The sequence below is a fragment of the Mchenga conophoros genome, linkage group LG17 (genome assembly GCF_057382185.1).
Source record: "Mchenga conophoros isolate Kocher_MC1m ecotype Shallow Benthic linkage group LG17, M_conophoros_male_GT1.1, whole genome shotgun sequence".
Lineage (NCBI taxonomy): Eukaryota > Metazoa > Chordata > Actinopteri > Cichliformes > Cichlidae > Mchenga > Mchenga conophoros.
Window position 1 is genome coordinate 29,070,723 of NC_140542.1, and position 21,803 is coordinate 29,092,525.

Below are 21,803 nucleotides of genomic sequence, written 5' to 3' on the forward strand. Positions count from 1 at the left end.
AATATTAAATATGCTGTCTGAGCCCCATATTACCATGATATCCATGCCTGTGAGGAGTATATGTAAACTTCTGATCACTTTATTAAGGTAACTACAACTATATTTGCCTTTTCTCCTAAAATGACTTTTTTCTAAAAATGTCACCAATGTGTCTTTTTAACATGGCATTAATTCAAAACAAAAGACCAGCTCAACTTTTCAGTGTTTTACTTTTGTCTCCTGCACGGATTCGTGTTCTGAAATAGAAATGAGAAAATGCAAATAGACATTCTTTGCTACACATCGGCAGGTTCAATGTGCTGCGGTATTGCCCAGCTAAGCAATTCCTGAAAGTTCTTTACACTGTGACACTAAGGAAGGTGCTACGATGCAATACCTCCAGCACTGGCACCAGTCATGATTTCTGGTGTTACTTAAAGTACAGCATTGCTTTATTTTCTGTATTTCCATGCATGGACATGCTAGTCCACGTGGTTTGTAAATTTGCAACAGATATACTCAGATCAAAATTTTTGTGACAAAAACAGAATAATTTATAATGATAAAAATGTCTTCTTTTGCTGTCTCTCGGTGTATAAAAACAATGAGGTATTCTTACCCACTCCCACTCATGTTGAGCGTAGTTGCAAGTTTGACAAACCAGCTGACTCCTGTTGGCTCTTTTTTGCTCTCCCCCATAATCAATGTACATATCTTGCTATTTTGCTGCTGTTTTCACACTGTGATATCAACCACTGTTCTACTCACTATCTCTTCCTTGGCAGGTAGTTTACTTTTTCAGAGAAAACACCTGCTTGTTACTGAAAACAATAAGACTCACTAATAAAGATAAGTTCCACATGGTGACATAAAACTGAAGTCAAACTTACAGTATGTGGATTTACTACTAGAAGCAAACACCTCACATAAAAGTAGTGTTATGATTCATTGTTCCATGTATTCTTTAGCTATTGTATTACTTGTCATAAAACTCAAAGTAGGAGGAAAACTATGTGTGCGGGTTTATAGTGTGTGAAGGTAAAATGCTGTGTTGAGTGATGTGTAACATTTCAAAATAAGCATTTTCCCGGCAATTCAGAGTATACTGATCTTGCCACTGAATCCAATAACAAAGCAAACCATTGTGATGTATAGACTTAAATCATCTTTAATTGCATGTTAATATACCGCAAAGACAGGGAGGGTTTTTAAAGCCAACTGAGGGAGATGATGGTTCATGTTGCACTCAGTTTCCACCTGTCTATCCATAAATATTTCCTCTATTTGTATTTCTTTTACTAGTATGAGCAAACACAGTGGTGAAAAGCCAGACAAGATTCACATGTCATTCATGAAGCAATGTACTGGTATGGCAGAGCCCTTTTGTGAGTTTCTTCATGAAAGGTACCCACTACTGCACTTCCATATCATCTGCTACACTCCCCAAATGCTACATTAGTTTCCCTGCAAATGTAAATCTGTCATTTTCAGTGCGCCTCATATTTATGTTTCTTGCACACGCAGCATATCTTTCGACTAAAATGTGCAACCATGAAGAAAGGGTCATAACATACATAGAAATAAGACAAAACAAGCAAAAATGGCCATGAAAGAGGCATTTGATTTGCCTCGAGGCACAAAAACATATTTGCCCAAAGAAGCCATTCGTATTTGTATTTGAAGGGGTGTTTGTCATCGTAACAAAAAAAAAAAAAGAATAAAAATCCATGTCTGTTTTTTAAATTCCACCACAAAAATTTTCATTTTCATCATGACAAAAAAAAAATTGACCTCCCACAGCAAAGTCTTTCATACACAAATTCCAGATTTTGGGAGTAAGGGTTCAATAAGCTTTGGAACTGACATGCATGAGAAGAAGAAAAAAATCAATCATGTAATTTCTGAAAGCTGATTCAAACAAATAAATCAGCAACCGTACAATCATCATCAATCAAGGTAAAATTCATAATAGTAGAATAGTTTCTAAATTTTATTACATAACCTTCAAAAGTTCATTTCTACAATGTAGCCAGTAAATGTGTTAAATGAATCATCACAGCTCTTGATTCATTTTGAAAGCTGTAATTCCTCTCATTGTGTTATGAAATAATAACAAAAGCAATTACGGGGATAAACAGGAGCGAGGACGGATTTGTTTACAGGAAAGCTAGGATGCTACTGTGAGTAGGTCACACACACTCATCTCTGCCAACCACAACAACAGAAAGCTTTTTGTTTGTTTGTTTGTTTGTGTTTTTTGTCCAACCGCTGTCTTTTCACAGGGTGACATCCTAAGTGGAACAGGACAGACAGATGAGATAGAGACCTCCCCGCATTGGCTCTGTGATTATAAATCAACAAATCACACAGATGGAGGTCAGATGAGAACAGAGTTAACTGAACATCCATTTCACAGTACCTGGTGGGGGTTATGTATAAAAGATGAATGCATTCAGGCTATGGCGGTCGCTGACCTATTTCAGAATGACGGATGCTTGACAGGGCAATAGCAATTTGAAGAGGCTAAAGGTAGCTTGCTTGTCCTTTCTGACTCTTTGAATGTGGTATTTACAATCTAAGCTGAGGTGAAATAGAAAGAGATCAGATAATGCATTCTTTTTTCTCTCTCCCCTCCCTTCCATTCTTATTTAAAGCAGGATAGCCAGCAGCACAAACAATGCCACTAATGCCAGCTTTTGCAGTATAAGCTCCATGTAGTTTTTGCCTTTTTGAAAATGTCAAAATGAAAGGTTAGCACGGCAGAGAAAACAGTCACAAGGATCTGGAACAAAAGCTGGCAGTCGTACCGACGTAAAGAGACAGCGTCTGGATGTTTTGTGGGTGGACTCTGCCCGACATTTATCCACCAACGGAAAACACACAATGATGGCACAATGGCAAATTAAAATAAACACACATCTCGACATTTAAAAAGTGTAGCGTCCTAACAGAAATTCTCGGGTGAGTTCTTGGAACAAAAAAAACATATAGCGACGACACATTTGATAACCGATGACAGCACATTGTGTTGTTTTTTTTCAGTTTTTTTTTACATCTGAACCCACTGTAGCTTTAGAGCCATTTCAGACGATGAGACATTTTCAAAATGTTGAAAAACAAGACAAAACCTTCCCTCCATCAGCTGACAAAAGGGGCAAGAATTCCTGGAAAGCCTTAATAATGTTAGACATGAAGAGTAAGAGACGAGCATCAATCAACAGAAGCATCCTGGGTTAACTTTTTTGGCTCGGCAGCAATCTATATGATTGGTCGCCTTTGGTTCTTGTCATCCTTCACTGTAGAATGATATATGGAGAGCAACAATTGGGTGAGAATGTTTTCTGAAGATAGAGAGCCACAACACAACGGAGGAGAGGATGACAAAGACAGCTTATCGGGAGAATGTCATTTTTGCTTCTTTTTTTTCTTTTTTTTAAATCCGGGGGAGTGGAGAAGAGAGAAGGCCCTCCATCACATAAATAAATAAGCAACAGCGCAAATGGGTAGATAACTTTTTATGAAATATCAGTTTTGCTATTCTTTTTTTTTTCTTTTTTTTGCTCCTTGAACAAGAAGCCTGAAATGACTATTTTCTCAAAGCAAAGGAGTAGTGTGTTTTTTTCTTCTTCTAGCCCTAGCATTTAGTCAAGTGCAAAGAAGTCAGTGTTTAGTGGAGGCATATGTATTTTGGCACAGAGTTTCAGTTAAGTGTCAGCTATGCGCACGTGTGCACATACAGCACAGTAGGCATGAGGCTTGGGATGATAAAGCGAACAGAAGCAGAAGATCCTTGATGTCTTTCCATCCATTACAAGAAAAATTCAAAAGATTTGAGGGATTCGTGTGTTTCTGTTGTTGCTGATAAATACTGGAACTGGAAGGAATCCATCCATGAAGTGAATAGCAGTGAGTTTTCTCTAGAGTTAAAACTGACAAAAAGTTATAGAAATTTGTTAAAACTACATAATATTTCAAAATACATGTGGAATCAAGTAAAACTTTATATACGCACTATATTTCTTCTTATCTCTTTTAAAACCTTATTTTTTTTAAATCTTTTTTTCCTTAAATTTATGCATATAAGTGGGATTTTTATTTTTTTCATTATAGCTTCATCTGTATGTATATATGTACAATATGTACTGTTAGATAGGAAGAGAAGTGATAGGGTTTATGTGGAAGTATGTGTCTGTCTTTCAGGGAGAAAAATTTGAATTCATTTATTTACACCATGCTCCGAGAGCCACTTGGGGTCCGGTGTAGACTGAGGCGGGGGTCTGGGGGTATGTACTGGTGCGGGTGGTTGTAAGGTGGAGGCGGGGGAGGCAGTGGGGGCTGGTGGCCGTCGCTGCCGTGTGAACCGTTTGGCGAGCGGACAGGGGTGGACATGGCGGAGTGACTAAGCTGATGGTGGCTGTGGTGATGGTGATGCTGGTAGTGGTGGTGTGTGGGCGTTTGGCTGAGGAAGGCCTCCATGCGTCCATGGCTGCTGTTGTCGAGCATGATGACCTTGACAATTTGCTGACACTGGATGAGCGCCTCAGGCCGCAGGTCAGCCATGCTGACACAGGGCTGGTGGTGCTGCTGGAGGGGGAGATGATGGGCGGGAGTGCTTGCCGCTGACTGCAGCTGCAGGTGCTGTGGTGGAGGCGCAGGCCCTTGGGTTACCCCCTGGGGCCCCTGCTGGAAAAGCACCTCTCCCCGGTGATTAAGAAGGGCCGCGCTCTCGGGGCTCCGAGCCATGCTGCTGCTGAGCTGGTACGTCTGAAGCCTGTTGTGAATTGACACCTAGTTTAGAAAACAGCCAAGAGAACAGCATCAAATGTTATAAAACTGGTTCCTCCTCTACAATCCGTCAAGCCCTCTTTTTCTTTTTTTGTGGGGGGAGTGAACGCACAGCACACACACACACACACACGGGGCATGCGTGGGGGCTTAGGTGTTAAGGATCGGTGGAGGTGTAAAATTCTGTGACTACAATATTCTCCCCTCCCTCCACCCCCACAGGTACTGGGAACAGTGCTGGATGCTGGGAACACCAGTGTGTGTGACTGGCGTCATTGGTAATAGTGGTGGGGAATGGGGATAAGAACGATGCTAGAGGACGGTCCCGGTGGTTCCAAAGGGGACACTGAGGGCCCCCGTGTCTCCCTTCCAAACCACTGTGTGGCACTACGGTGACAGTGAACACGAGGAGACTTGTGGGTCGAGGTAAGCAGAACATAGACCAAGGTCATACGAAGAAGAGGGAGAGGTGGAAGAAGAGGAGGAGAGGAAGTGAGCAGAGTGACAACCACAGACGTCCACAGGCAACAATCAATTAGAATGCAAACCTCCAGATGTCCCATTTGTTTCAGCACTCTGATTTCTATAGGCAGTTTCCCTCAGCTTTTTCCCCCTTTATCTCTCTTCCTTTACTATCTTTTTTTATGCAGCCTACTTACAGAATTGTATAACGTCTCAGAGTTTCAGAAATGTGTATCTCCGAAAACATATGGCAAGAAATTCAAGGAACTGAGCACAATCTGATGGTGTATTTATATAAATCTAACATTTGAGCGTGGAAGTCGGGTGGACTGCTAGACGAGTCTTCAGTGATAGTTCTCTAGGGGTCTTAAAGGACATTGAAAGCTCTTATTTGGATGTTGGCTCCCTTTTGTTTTGTTCTGTGTCAAGATGATCCCACACTGCTTCAACAATGTTAAGGTTCAGGCAGTGGGGAGACCAATCCATGACTAAGAGTTCCATCATGTGATTTTTCAATCAGATATGCTTTAAATGCATTGGCTGTGTTTGGGATGACTGTCATACTGAAGCTATATATGAAAATGAACCTGTATGCCAATGAGACACATTTCAGAAGGTATTGCATGCTGAATCAAAATCTGGAGATCCCCAACACCACTAGCTGAAATGCAGCCCCAGACAAATTACAGAACCTCCAGCATATTTCACATGCAGAAAGTCACTGTTATGTCTGTCTCCTAACCTAGCTACATAGTAACTGGACTGGCGCTGCTTTGTACAACTTGCCTCATTCACACCAGCACCTTTTTCTACACATGTGCTTTCTGTCTAACAGTTGCACAATTCTGTCAGGTCCTTTTTCTCAAATATTTTTTCTGGACACGCTACGGTATATCCCACGTTTTTGGCAAAAAATACTTTGGGAATCACTGCAAAACTTTCTTTTATTGCTCTCCAGGGGATAAAAGGCATATGATATGATTTGAATTTTTCATGGATTCAGCTAAAGAACAAAGAACAAATTATGCTTTGACAGGCTACAAAGTGCCTAAAGATACCATTTAAAATAGTTTCTTTGCAGAATTGTTTGTTATATGCAGACACAACACTGATTCATTCCTTGAGTTATGTGGTGGAGTTAGGTTTCTGCAAAATATAAAGAAATAAAGTATAACTCAAGACTTTTATCACAGTACATAGTCTCCTACATGGAAGTGTATAATAGTGTATATTAAGAGTTTGGGACTTTTTACATGTATTTTGAGCTTCTTAACCACAGCACAACTATCTACATATGCTTCCAGTTTTAATGTGTCGATCAGAAAACATTTTACCACCAAACCTCTTCAGAATGCCGGCTGTGTGAATATAATAGTCTTTGAAGTTGAAGTATCTTAAGGTTAGAAAGGTCTTACAGTAGTGTTCGTCCCTTCTTTTAAAGCAGTCGGTGTGACTCTTGTACGAAAGAACTCAATTAACATTTTCTCCTTTTGAATGTGCCAAGAGTCACTTCTTCTTGATGACTTACCATACAGTATCAGTGAGCTCTAAATCACTTCAGATAAAGAGTGAAGGATTTAAATGACTTTCTTGTGCCTTTCAAAAGTTTTTTTTCTCAGTAAAAAATAGATTTGTTTAACAGATGGTCCAAATTAGTCAAGAATCACAAAAAGCTCATTAGTTTAAGCCCAAAAGGATGCCTTCGCATGTATCTGAACTAAGCACAAGTTTGTCTTTGGGCTCTAAAGCCATTATTTTGCAGCAGGTGTAATTAGAGATTTGGATTTTTACATCTGGTTCTTCTACACTCAACAAGTCCAGCAGCTTGGCGCAAAAGCAATAAGAGGTGGAAAAAAAGTCTTATAGAGTAACAAATCCAAAACTTTTGGCTCAGATCAGCATCAGTAGCCCTGCGTCAGACTGGTAATCTGTTCAGGGTATACCCTGCTTCTCGCTCTATGCATCATACAAAGACTTGCATATAAAAGCACTCAATGGAACACTATCAGACATAGGTCCTCTCAGACCTCAACATTACTGAAGCAGTGGGGGATCATCTTGACAGAAAATAGAACAAAAGCCAGTCAAAATCCAAAGAAGAGTTCTGAATATCCTTCAAGAAGCCTGGAGAACTATTCCCGAAGACTACTTAAAGAAATGACAACAAAGCTTACCTAAGAGAGTTCAGGCTGTGTTGAAGAATAAATGTGTTCATCTAAAATATTGACTTTCAAGCACGTTAGACACAAACTTTTTGACTTATATGTTAGGTTTCCGTTTATTTTTGCACATGTTTAAATAAATCTTCACACCTATTTGCCATGTTCCTTGCAAAATATGAAGAAATAAAGGGTGGCTCAAGACAACAACAGGATTTTAAAAACAACTAACGGCCATTTTGTAACAACACAGTCGGCTTGTTGTCACTGCTCTGAGGCAGATAGTAACGTTAGAATCTCATCACCTTATCAAATCTAAGATTAAAAGCTTGCCGCAGGATTTGGTATCCTTAGATTTCTGCCTCTAGTATAAAGAGGCTTTTTTGGAGTGGACCCTCCTGGTTTTTGAGATAAATGTGTTTGGACAGCTAGTGGCTCCCCACCAGCCGCTGACATTTAGGCTACTGTAGGCTGGATGGCAGAGAGCAAGATGGCTGGTGAAGGTAGTTCAGACAACCATGAAGATTGACCCGAGGTAGAACTGACCTGAGGCACACAAATGAAAAAAGAAATGGAACGAGAATGACCTGAAGCCAACCCTGTGCAAAGAAATGATGAAAAAAATACATTGTTGGGATTGGAGTATGTCCAAATTTACTACAGCTAAAATCTTAGTCTTATAATTTGATTTGCACTCTAATTTTTTCTTGCTAGTTTGTCGAATGGCTTTTGTATCACAAGCACTCTGGAATCTATAACGCCAATGATGTGACTGCACATGTTTTCAAATTAAAGCCGATAATAGTTCATTATTATGACTATGAAGCATCTGATAGAACTTATGAATTATATTTGCTTGAGCCAGCACCTGAGCAAAAGACATACAGTGTAACATATACCAGTGGCTGTGTGGAATTAAACAGCCACTGAATGTCAAATTGACCCCATGTATTTGGCTTTTCAATCCAAGCCTAAACTCCAGAGCCACAAAAAACAGAGGCTAATAAAGGTCACCTGATGCTTCAAGGATACACATACTGTGTAGTTCCATTTCCTGTGTTTCTTGCACAAAATGTTCACACGAGAGGTCCCCCTCCCCCCAGAGGTCTGGCAAAAGGGTGGGGAGGCGACCATTCCAGGTCAAATGAGCGTTAAAATTATCCGCCTGCATGCTGCTGTGTTAATTAAGGTCTCAATGCTGCATGCGGGTACACACACAGTAAATGCATTTCACACATGTCCTCAGCTTTCCCCAGCCTTTTTTTTTCTTCGTTTTCTTGAAAGGCCCCAAAGGAGTCACAATTTCTGCCTGAGCTTGCGAAACTAATTACAACCTATTTCTTTTTTTTGGCTTCCAGATCATATTTAAGCCTGATGCGTTTTCAGCGTGAGGACAACCTGCTCTGACCGCTGTGAGTGTATTAATTCTCCCGAGCCATCATATTTAATTTTTACACGACAAAGGAGTCCTTTTATCTAATATTTTGTTTGATTGGGTTACCTCACATGCCCGCTGCACATTACCCAGCAGCACTCGTTCTCTCACGCACTCTTCACCCACACTTGCTTGACGCTTCTAATCCTAAAGATACTCCTGAGTTTATCTTGTCCTACCTCGATACTGCCACTGCAAAGACTCTCACTGCACTCACTTACCTGTTGTTTGGGACATAAGCCTATTATTAGGCACTTACCTCTACTGCATTGTGTCCACTTCTGTCATCTATCTCCTGGTGTCCTGCAGGGGGGAAAACAGAAGGGAAAAAGGGACAAAGGTGGTGGCAAAATCACTCTTTTTTTCCAAGATAAAGATAAGGAATTTTAGACTTGCTTGAAGCAAGCAAGCAATCAATCATTATGCAGAAGAACTTCTAGAAGCAAGTGAAAATTCAGTAAACCCCTCTCTAAAAAGCAAATGTACAATCAGAGCTTAGCATCAGTGACTTTTCATGGCAGGCTCTTGAAATCTCAAGGAATGGCATAAACAGCATATTTTAAGGATGTTTGCTGCTGTAGAGGTAGTCTATAAACACCATTAACTTTACATCAATTGTAGTTATAGTCCGTGATGCTGCCACATCAGAATTTATTCTTTTTATTTGAGTTGGGGAAGCTACCCTCCACAAAAAGCCAAAACTATCACTTATCCTCTCTTGCAAGATAGGAAAAATGTTAACAAAGTATAAATTTAACCTGTTACAAGTAATGCTAACCCTCCAAGTCATCACTGTGTTAAAATGAAACAGTCTGCTCTCCTGTGTCTTTATCATAATGCCATGCATGCAATTAGTTAGCCTCACACATTAAGAAAATGCTACTGATGTCAAGCTCTCTTATGAGGACAAATGACATAAACACAAGATAACAGTAATGAAAATCATTCACCTAGAAATACCATCACACTCACAACTGCATTCATGCAACTTTAAAGCTTTACTAATGGAACAAATGTGTCTATCTTCAAGCTTGGATGCAGCATAGTACAAGAATGCTAAGGAAGGAAGGAAACAAGTGCTCCAGTTCAGAATGAGTGTAAGGAACTTCCAGAGATAATGTCTCCTGTGTTTTGGTGTTGCAGTTATTGAATTTGAACTCAAAGATGTGAAATATCCTATGGCTTGCAGTTATTGGGATGGCTATAGAACACAGGCTGTCCCTCTCTCCCTTCTGTGTACCTATGATTCAAACACACTCACAGAGCCTCACATACTGAACTGCTGTCCGGAAGCCACCTTGTAACCTCATTCAGAAGAGTGCCCAATAAAACAGTGTTTATTATCATATGTCTTTAGCATCAGCATTTTGGGAGAAGCATGAATAGACGATAAGAAGATTTTGGTTATACAACCTTATGTGTTCATGACAAATAAAAGTTTATTTTTAAAATTACTTAAAAATGAATGCAAAACTTTTACATGGTTTTAGGCTACTTTTTAGGATCTACTGCTGGATCTAGTAACAGCATAGTCGTACCTGGGTCAGTTACCCAGTGTTTTTGTGTTATTAAAAGGCTTTGATTTCATTAGTTTCATTCTAGTCTCTTGTTTTCTGTTTCTGTGCTCTGTGTTCCTTGTTCCCTGTGTCTCCTCAGTCAGTGTCAAGTCTGTGTCTTCGTGGATATCTCTTGTTTCCCGTTTTACTTTGATAGCCTTGTGTCCTGTGTTCAGTGTTTTGAGTTTTGCTTTCCCTCTGTCTTATTATGTCTGATTAGTCCCAGCTGTATTTCCACCTGTTCCCCATCCTCTCGTCATCCCGCCTGTGTATTTTAGTCCTCAGTCTTCCGCTTGTTGCCGTGTTGTACCACGCCATCTGCTGTGCGGGTTTCTTTGTGTTTCCGGTTTCCATTGCTCTGAGTTCATTGTTCCTAGTTTTCCAGTGTTTCAGTTCTTAGTTCCTGGTTTAGTTTAATTTGTCCTGAGTTTATCTTTCGAGTGTCTGCACAGTGCAATACAGCTGCTTCTTTAAGTTCACCCTTCTATTTGGGTCCTCATCCTGTCCGCCACAGCACCAAACCGTGACAAGTGGCAACAACCTTGACAGATACACTCACTAGCCACGTTATTAGATACACCTTGCTAAGTTCCAATTTTGATTCTGTTTTGCCTGCAGAGCTGCCTAAATACTCAGTGGCACAGATTCAGCAGGGGCTGGAAACTTTGGTCCATATTGACATAATAGCATCACTCAGTTGTTGCAGATTTGTTGGCTGCACATGCATGATGAGATTTTCATCGCAAAAGCGACCTATTTTTTGATCTCTGGTGAATGTAGAGCCCATAGAGTGCAAATGTTAAAGAAACCAGTTTGAGGTGGTTTGACCTCTTTGACGTGGCTGGGACCCTACCATTGAATGTTGGGGTCTTTGGCTTCTGTAGCCCATTTACTTCAAGGTTTGACATGTTGTACAATCAGATATATTCCTCCTTATTCTGGACTTTCTCTGCTGAACTCTGGCATCAACAAGGTATTTTAATCCAGAGAACTGGTTGTATGGGAAAATCCCAGCAGATCAACAGTTTGTAAAAGGCCAGGCCGTTTAGTACTAATCACCATAACACCTTCAGAGTCCCCTAAATCACATTCCTTCACCATTTTAATGTTTGGTTTGAACTTCACCAGGTCATCTTGACCATTGAGTTGAGTTGCTGCCATGTGATTGGCTGATTAGATAATTGTGCTAGCAAGGTGTTGATCAGATATATCTAATGAAGAGGCCATTGAGTGTAATTCATAATATGGTGTAGAAAGTATTGTGAGTACTATGAATATTTCATTCTTTCACGATCAAGGGGGGGAGAAAAAGCCCTGTTACACAAAAAAATCTAATTTGAATTCTCATTTATTGAGCTTGTATTCATTAAGTGTAGCTCTAAGACCCTTTCACCTGGTTCTCTTTTTAAAATGAGACAGTTTCATAACAACTAGTAAGCTGTGAAAGAGAGAAGTAGAAGTGAGAAGCCCAGTTTAGTTTACTTTGAGAAAGACATTGTTTGAAAGACTATACCCCATTTCATGTGACTTTGGAGGACTAGTAACTACACCTGAAACTAGGCGAGGCTTAGCTAAAGGTGATTTTTGCGCATTTACAGTCTTTACAAGCATTGTACACATCTTAAATTACACAGTGTTCTTGATGTTAAATGCTACAGGTAGTGCCTAGTTTTTGAAGATATGATCAAGTTCATAAAAACAGCAGCAGGTAAACAAATTAACAGCGCAGTTGGTGTCTCTCCAGTGGGATTCAATAAGCAACAGTATGCACACACACACACACACACCTGATGGGGAGCCCTGTTTACCGCGAAGCTCTAGCTGTGTGCCGTTGTTCTTTACCGAGTGTGTCTTGGCTCCCTGCTGCTTTTCCAGCTCCCCTGCAGAGAGCAGAAAACAAAAATGATCATCCTCATAATCACCATGACAGAGAGAGAAAGGAAGTTGATAGATTGGTGGATGATGATGGGTAAGAGCAACAAAATTAACCAGGAAATGTTTTTCCTTCAAAAGCGAGCACACACACATACACACTCATGCACATTTCTCCCACCCACTCTCTTCTCCAGTCTCAACACACACCTCTTCATCTCGCTAATTAAACTTCACACTTGATGGTAATTGCATGTCATTTCCAATCATCATGACTAAATGTTGTTTTGTTTCCAACACAACACTGCATTCTAATTTTGATGCTGAGCCACAAAACTGCCAGGTGAGACTTTGAGGGTGCGGTACAACATGTCCGCATTTTGAGACTAAGAGATAAACGGAAAGGGGGGGAAAAAAGTAAGCTCAAGTTCCATCGATAGAAAACTAAAAATATAAATAACAGTCTTTATTTGAACTGAATCAGTAATTTACTTGGATGTTTCTTGTAAAGTCACATGTGCAATACAACATCTACCATGACTGATGAAAAATCCAACAATAAAACGATTGCTTGGTTTGAAATGTAGTTGTACTTTCAATAAAATTATTATAGTGGCTATAATTATGTTTTTTTTTTTCATTACTAAACATTATTAAAACACTATGGCTCATTACCAAAGCATTATGATTTTAATATGCACTTTTCCGTATTAAAGAGGGAAAATGTCCATAATGTAAAGTTGGATTAACACGCAGGACTATTCCCTGTTATCAATGTCAGTGATCTGTGTAACTTTAGTTAAACCCTGGAAAGACCAGTCTCAGTATTGACTGTACAGCAGATGGACCAACCAAACTTAAGCCCAGCTGTTTTAGGCGAATGCATGCCTGGCATAACAACATCTCAACAGTGCCTAGCAGCATGCATTGAGAAGATACTATAGTTAACAATCTCTCACTGTCTTTAATAATAATTTGCTGTTAGCCAAACAGCTGTTAATAGTTTTGCTGCTTTTGCCAATTTGCTTTAAGGGGGGTGTTGTGCATTCAGAAATGCTCTTTTGGATACCTTGATTGTAACAAGTTACTGTTGCCTCTCCTCTGACCTCTGTCATCTTCACCACATCTGCACGTATTGAGTTGCCACTTGTTTGGCTTGATATATATCTGTGTACCTAAGATGTACCGAAGGTGGTTGGTGAGTATAAGTAAGAAAAAGCTAAAACTAAAAAAAAAAAAGAAAAAAAGAAAAAGAAATTTTGAGTGTGCTAATGTACCTGCTGCCATTTGAGTTGTCAGCAGTTAACAGGATGTAACAGGATGATGATTTATGATGACCCATCAGATAATAAGAATTTTTTTTCTGGACGTTGCAAAAGTATTGGGAGCTTAATGTAAGTACCTCTAGCTAGATAAAGAGACAGTGAAAAGATATCAGGGACATTTTATTTTTAAAGGCCACAGCAGTAGGCATAAATTGAGCTACTCAGGGAGCCTCAGGATAATGAATTATATATAAAAACTGTCATGTTTTATAAGCCTTGAAAGTCAGCTTTAATATTTTTTAAGGTTTTATTTTGACAGTCAAGTATAATTTGGCTAAAATTATTGGAAAGGTAAAAAAACATGCAGAGTATGAATCGGACTATTGGAAAAGTGTTCAAATGTCATTTTTATTATGAAGTGGATTTCATTTTGAAAGAACAGAACATGTAAATTCATTTTGTTTATATAATAGTGGTCATAACAGGAACCACTAATGCAGCCGCTACCTTTTTTTTTTTATCCCTTTTGAGCTTTCGTTTTGAAAGTCCTGAAAATCCAGTGGTATTTACAAGCCCTGATAAGCAGTTTTTCATTTGAAAGTCTAGCAAAATTCCTGTAAAACCTGTCAGTCAATAATACTTTGACTAAAATTGATCTTACAGTGAACAACAGTTGTGATGAATTGCATCAAAGCATCAATAAAAACAGGACACACCGATCCCCACTGGATCAGCCATGATGAGTTTTAAATTGAGAGAAAGGGTGACACCAGTCACCAGTTGCTATGGTGACTAAAGCTTGTAAAAAGAACAGGAGGTGTGAGCCTACTGTCCAAACAACTGAGAGAAACAATGGAAGTGGGTCTCGAAGAAAAGTTACAAGTGATATCGGAAAAATTGATTCATCACGAGTGCCAGAGACTTCCCAAGTATAAAATACAAAAGTTTCACATTTTATTGTGAAATTCCAAAACCTGTTTTATATTTATTGGCTATAAGCAAGGTGGTGGGAAAAGGCTGGGCTTTAATGGCATTTGTGAAAGTAAGTATTTTCTAGGCGATATCTCTACACTGTTCTGTTTTAAATCTAATTCTTTATGAAACTTAAATTGCTCCTGTGGAAAAAAATCCAAAGCCTTGTAATCCAAAAAAACTTTGAATTATAAATATGGAAATCTATATGACAAATTGTTATCAAACGCCAGAGCCCACTATTCTCACTGGAGCTGTGGATCTTGGTATAACTTCTGTGGGAGGTTCTCAAAGCTGAAGGATGTCAAAATGTTAGGTGGAATAATAATAGCAATAATAAGAAGAAGAAGATAAAATCTGACAGCTAATAAATAGTGAGCTTTAATGCCAATCAGTAAGAATAATAATGAGAAGAAGAAGAAGAAGCAGCAAAAATCTGAAGAATAATAAGCCTGCATGCTTAATGCTGTTGCACTGGCACGCTCAGTCGGTGTAACTATTAGCTCAGGCTTAAAATTCTGTGTACAGTAATTTGGTTTAAACTGTGGCGAAACTAAGAGATTCTGTGGTGGCAAAGAATTACGACAATATTTAATTTACCTTTATTAAAAACAGCAGCGAGAGGGGAAAGAAATTCAAAGAGGGAAACTCGAAACAGAAGTGAGCTTGCCGCAGGCCTGTTTACTAATCTGCTGACAAAATCAAGCCCCTTGGAGGAAAACGATGGGAAGTTTGTCTGTTCAGGTGACAGCTCTTCCTTGTTTTCAAAATGTTTATCTATCACCACCTGAGAAAAAAGTTTGCCTTTGCAAATATAATAAATGTGTCCCAACATCCACTCTCTTATGTTTTAGCACAAGTTATTCCAGCCTTTACACAGCTCCAAGAGAAAAATAATTTCCTTCTGTCAACACCTGCCTATCTCCGTATGTTGTTGCCTGCTCCCCCTTGGCTGCAGGGCCTCCCGCTCTATCGAGGGTAAGGCAACTGCATCAAAACCCAGCAGGGATCCTCTCTTTGAAGCCCACTGGCAGAAGCTAGGCTGCGGACACACTTAGGTTGTCCATGTGTTGCAGTGACTCATTGTCTAGAGAATTTCAGGCGCGCACAAGTCCGAGCAAGTCAGATGCCTGGCTGCTTTGAGGAGCCCTGACCTATTTTCACCTCCGTATCATTGCCCCCCTGCAGTGTGCTTGAGCTGCAGTGCATCAGAAGGTTTTTTTTTCTTTCAAAACTCAGTCTGAAACCACACAGATGGGACACAGACAAGTAGTTTGCGCATAATACCAAAAAGAAAAAAGAAAAATGAAAAAAAAAAGACATATTGATTCTCACATCTAAGAAGATCTCTAACACCCCAAGATATGACATTATTGATTTGGTGCAAAATGTAATAGCATTTGACCCTTCTTCAGTTGTAGGGAGTATTGCTACAAAAGGAATAGACACAAAGTTGACGATTATACTCAAACGCTCAACATCATTCCAAGTAAAAACAACAATTATTGTTGTCAAATTATATCAATTCTATAATTTGATATGGACAATTTAGAAAGATTCTCACACTCGATGCGTATCTGTTCCATCTCCGTCACTTCTGCGATTGATTCCTTTAGGTCTTCCACAAACTTGAGCAGCTCCTCGGCACTTTGAGCACAGAAGTTTAATACCTGCTTCTTGTCTGATCCGAATGGTGAGAGGATGGTGATTCCATGGGGGTAGTCTGCGGAGTACATTAAACTGTTGAGTGAAAGGCATATCTAAACTACTTTCCTGGGTGTCTTAGTTACAAGTGTGATCATAAAAAGACTTCTAAAGGTCACTCTGAGCTGCAAACTTGGGCTTGCTTGCAAAAATGTCATGCAGCATGTATTGAATGGGACTGGGAGAATGACATTTCCAGAAATTGAAATGCAAGATTGGAATAAAACCGATAATAGTTTGATGCTGTCAGAAAAAAATAAAAAGACTATTGTGCTTAAAATAAGCCCTTTAAGATAAAGCAACAAATTATACAGTCCTTGTTCGCTTCGAATTTCGACAGATATTTTTTTCTCTGTGCAAGCTTGGAAATGGTAGATTTTAGCAATGACTTAAGGAGATATCAAGAGGGGATTTTTTTTCATACCAGCATTGTGACTTACATTCATTTTCAAAAAGGTGAAACTGCATGCCAAGTAGTCCCATGGCTTTGCAGAAAGTGTAGGCCGCGGAGCTCTTCTTCTTTGGACAAAGCTTCAAGATCTGTAGAAATAAACAACATCATGAGCCTTGTAGTAAAATGTTTGAATGACAGAACTGCCTATTTAATTCCTTGTTCCATGTTCTGAACACTTCCAAAAATCTTGCCAGAGATTTCCATATCGCATAACAACATCAAAGGCAGTTGCGAAAGAACAAACTATTTGAGCATTTAAAAACATCTGTCACAGGCTGGGTCTCTGACCCAGCATTTTGTGTTTTATTTTGTAATTTTTGAAGCTTTCATGTTAGTTTGGTTATAAGTTTGTATTGTTCTTATTTAGGGGTCAGTGGAGGTTTAGGTTAGTGATTGTTTATCATCTGTCTCGTTGGTTTCTGTGTTTGGTTCCTTGTCTAGTCTGTCATGTGTGTTAGGCCTGTTAAGCTTGTGTTGTCGTGTCTAAGTCTGCATGTTTCCTGTTTTATTTTGAAAAGGGTCTTGTGTTCTGTGTTCATGTGGTTAGTTTTACTCTTTCCTGTGCATCATTATGTATATCCAAGTCAGCTGTTTCCTCGTGTGTCTCCACTTCCCCTGATCGCCTCGTGTGTATTTAAGTCCTCTGTTTTCTGAATGTCATTGTCAGGTCGTCTGTTATCCCCACCATTGTTTTAGTCATAGACAAGGCTGGACTGGGACAAAAAATCGGCCCGGGCATTTTGACTAGAGACCGGCCCACCAGGATAAAGATTTAAAATGTGACGTCATTCAGGGGTAAAACCGCAAAAGATTCTGGGAACTTGTGGCAAGAGGTACTAGCGCACGCAGGCTTTCAATTGAACTCAGTTACACAGCAATAAAAAGAAACCCAAAAAAATGGCAAGAAGCTGTTGTATTATTAACTGCAATAGCCGGTCGCATGACAGCCACGGGAAGCCGACGGGCAAAGAGATCGTTTTTTTTATCAGATTACGTCGTTGAAGAGAAATTTTTTAAGCCATGTTTCCGAAGTAAGAGCCGACGGATGGTCTGGATATACCAAATTCTGAGACGTTTAATAATAATAATAAACGTCTCAGAACACTCCAGCTCACATGTTCGTCTGCTCCAAGCATTCCCACAAAGGTCAGAGTTTTGTAGTAGTTAATACGTCATTTTCATAACATAATTAGTGACATAGGTTACAAGCAAGTCTGGCGCTGAACAGAAATTGTTGCTCTATGCTCCTTTGTTTATTGTGCATAAATAGTGAATTGTCCTGACACAATATTGCGTTTCGCTTCTGTTATTACCATGGTACATTGACAAAAACATATACTTTTATTCACAGGGTAAAACAGTTGTTTTGTATCACTAATTGCCCAGTACGATTACAACATACAATATTATTGTCACTGCTACATTTCTGTAATGCTACCAGAAATTATTTCCACTACTAATTAATTACCGTTGAGCTCAAAGGTTATATTAATAAACGGTTAACGAATGTGTATTTATGACGACAATTTGTGAGACTGGTAAACTTAACCTTTGTTCGTACAATGGTCTTTCGTTCTACACGGTGCATTTCAAGGTCCTGTACGCATCCGTCGGTAAACTGTACCTGGGCTTGTTGCAGTGACCTGAAGTTACTAAACTTCATGAGTGTATGTGTTGTGATGATTTCTGATATGAGGTTCAGTTCTACAGTGGTGATCGCAGGGTGTGCACAGGTCAAGTGCCACTATGACCCTCCAGAAAATAACGAGGACAGGGGATGATCGTTCAGCTCTTTAATGGCAGATTTAGCGTGGGTGTGGGTATGTGTGTGTGTGTGGTTCTACAAACAGAATGGAAAATAGAATACAAATTACAATCAAATTATAGACAACAATAATCACCATATAACATATTACAGCCACATACTTGTCTTATAGGCCCTAATACTAAGCTGGCGGCTTTTACTTATAGTCTGAACCATATTTGACAACAAAGAAAATAAACATCTTCCCATCACTTAACTCTTGTGCCCCACTCACTTATGATGCCAACTAAAGAAGGCAATACACATAACAAATCACCAACTTAAACTGAACTCAGTTTGGCCTAGGCGAACTTAGCTTAGCTTAGCCTGCTTAGCTTAGCGATAACTTAGCTGATAGAAAATGTACAAACAGAGGACGTCCAGAGCAAGAAAACATACAGGCTATCCTTCTTACACAAGAAATATCCTGTAACTCACCAATCTTATGGACGCACACTCTCACTGAACCCACATAAACTGCTCTCGAGCATAACTTGTGATTCACACTGCCTTCATGAACACCATTTTCCATCCCAGTCAAACATTACTCACAAAACGGCCGCGCCCTCTAGTGGCGAGGCAGAAAACTGCATCACAGTCCTGCCTTCAGAACAGTATGCACTCACTCCAAGAACCGTATAATTATAAATATGAGCGTGGTGAAAGTTGGGCAGCACGCTGACGTCTTTTGTCCACTCTGTGTGCTCGTAAGGGTCTGACCCTTTCACTCATTTGATTTTTCCTCGTATCTTTTCTTTGTCTTTTCGTCGAGTCTGTCTTTGTACGGACCGGCATTGTTTTCCTTTTGTTTTGTACATTCCTTTTTTGTGCGCCAAAGAAAAAACAAGAAGGTATTGGAACCGGAGAATGAACGTTTTGCGGTGCTGCAAACGCTTGCATTTGATGCGGTACTTGGATTGTTTTGCCACGAGTTCCCGGCATGCAATGCGCGAAAATCACGTGATTGCTAAACAAGGGGGAGGGTGCATCCGGCCTCCTCTGCTGTAATTGGTCCAGCCCAGAGTCAATCATGACCAATTGGCCAATCCAACACCTTTCATACCTTTTATACCCTTCCTAAAAAAAAAAAAAAAAATCCATCGGCCCATAAAAACAAAAAATTGCCAGCGGCCCACCGGGCAAACGCCCGGTATGCCCGATGGCCAGTCCAGCTATGGTCATAGAACTTCATAGTGTTTGTTTCTTAGTGTTTTTTAGTTTGCTTAGGGTTCCATGTTTAACTCCTGCTATCATCCAAATAAAGGATCGCTTTCTGTTTAAACCTGCAACTCCTCGACCACATCTGCTTTTGGGTCCTGTTTCAAAAAACACACTGGCGCACCCCGCCGTGACAACATCGAGAGCGGATAGTCAATACTAATGTACACTACAACCTTCCAAGTGTTTCAGATTGCGCGCCAGTGCTTATATCAGGATATATCGTGGCTGTTATGGAGCTCCTTTTTTTTTCCACTGAATGACCTTCCAGATAGAGAAAGATGAGGCATATCTGTTTTCCAGCACTACTGTGAGGCATAATTTACCAGGAAAGGCGTATTAAACCAATACATCACATTGGCACTTTAAACACTTATTGACATTTTCAAGCTGCTGTAACAGGGGCCAAATTCAAAGAGAAGTCCCCTTCACTTTCATCCCGTAGTGAAAAATTTTCAAAGACAACTTCTGTCCCGCTTTCAAAGCTGTCACGAGAAGACATCCTTGCGAAAAATATCGCTCCGCTAACTTTTAGTGCCAAATGAACAGAATTGCACTGTGATGTTGGACAATAGCTTCTTTAGTCTTTTACTTCAAATTTGAGTTTTAACAACCTCTCCTGCAGGTCCCAATTACTTTTATGCCTCCATAGAAAGTGAAGTAATATGGCTATGCTGCTTTTTGCCTTTCCTGTATGTTGTGGCATTTGACATAATTATGAGGTCAGTTAAATACATTGGATAGATAACTCCTATGCGCCTCTTAATGAGAACATTATGTCCAACATTTAAACCTTTGATAATTCCCACATCTATATAACTTTGGATCAAATGAGCAGCTAATCTGTGCTGTCCTCAAGTGAAATGAAACTATATTACCATCCTTTAAAGCAGCTCTGTAGAGGACAGATCTTTGATTATTATTATTTGCTTACTATAATTAAAAGAAATGCCTGGAGATGCCAGAGTTATGAAATAACATAAAAAAGACAAGCACTGCGAAAAGCTGGACCCAAAGTAAGAATTGTTGGACTGCAGCTGTCATAACTAAATAAGCAACTTCAAAGTGTGATTGTGTGCAGAAGAAGGAAAAAGAAACTCTCAGGATGAAAACAGTATTTTTATACTGAATATCTCATAATGATTGTCAATTTAATAAAGTGTAAGGCTTTTCGTCTACTTACCACAAGGAGATCATTGAAGAGGAAGACTTCTCGCTGGTGTGCTGCTTGTTTTTGGGCCTTGTTGACGTCTGTCACCTCAAAAAGTCGACTACAGCACACTAGTCTTCTATGAGGGACGGAGAGAACCTGAATATGAACACAAAGGGAGACCCAGCCTCAAAAATCATATTACAGACATTGATGGGATGCTTTAAAATAATTCAAAAATCCAGATAAAGAGAAGTAAAAAACCTAAATCAACATTTCCTCCCAAAGCTAGGAGATACAAGACTGGTGCAGTAGAAAAAACTCCATTAAGCACAAAATGAGACAACTTAGTGTGACATGGACACTTATTTCTTAGTCTTAAGAGTACTTTAAAATGGTAATTTATAGCAACAGCTAAGAGAGAGAATGGTTATAAAGCTTAAGAACAAAATCTGTGCCCTCTTGAGGAGAACATTTCTACAAATCCAGGTTTACATTTTAGGATTCTTTACTTAGGTTTGGTCTGTCTGATGTTCAGCGTTCCCTCTTGGCAAAGACGAATCCCGGCTTAATATGACAATAAAATAAAACAAAACACCAAAAGCAAATATATTTTGTATTATCTTATCTAGCGCATATCTTTGCAATGCATTGTTTGTGAGAGCGAGCTGTTGGCGTCTTTGCACCAGTCCAAACAAAACTGCTTTTTATTGCTAGTGGGATTATAACAGGTTTCTTAAAAATAAAAGATGAAGAAGACAAGAGGAAGATTCACTTTCTGTGTTCCAAATGTCATATTTCGAGCATTTGTGTTCCTACAGTGATGGTTGTTCTGCTCGATTCTAGTAGCTGTGGTAGTCCTCAAAGAGGGATGTTTTGCCACAGGCTGCTTGTACAAAAAGAAAAAAGAAAAATACGAGTTGTTGCCAAATCCTGTTAGTTTTATTTCTGCAATGTACTTCTTGCTGTTTAGTTACTGGATCCTACA

The 21,803-nt window shown here is 39.5% G+C and overlaps 1 protein-coding gene across 1 annotated transcript in view; it reads right to left on the reverse strand.

Annotated features, from left to right (window-relative positions):
* Window positions 1-1,121: 1,121 nt before the first annotated feature.
* Window positions 1,122-21,803, reverse strand: part of iqsec3a (IQ motif and Sec7 domain ArfGEF 3a) — a 123,315-nt gene continuing 102,633 nt past the window's right edge. The window contains exons 9-14 of the mRNA XM_085252707.1: window positions 20,849-20,974; window positions 16,630-16,729; window positions 16,050-16,208; window positions 12,164-12,256; window positions 9,080-9,123; window positions 1,122-4,767 (exon numbers count right to left, since the gene is read on the reverse strand). Of these exons, the coding sequence (XP_085108833.1) occupies window positions 4,204-4,767; window positions 9,080-9,123; window positions 12,164-12,256; window positions 16,050-16,208; window positions 16,630-16,729; window positions 20,849-20,974 (1,086 nt within the window). The 3' untranslated portion in view covers window positions 1,122-4,203. The remainder of the gene's footprint in view (window positions 4,768-9,079; window positions 9,124-12,163; window positions 12,257-16,049; window positions 16,209-16,629; window positions 16,730-20,848; window positions 20,975-21,803) is intronic.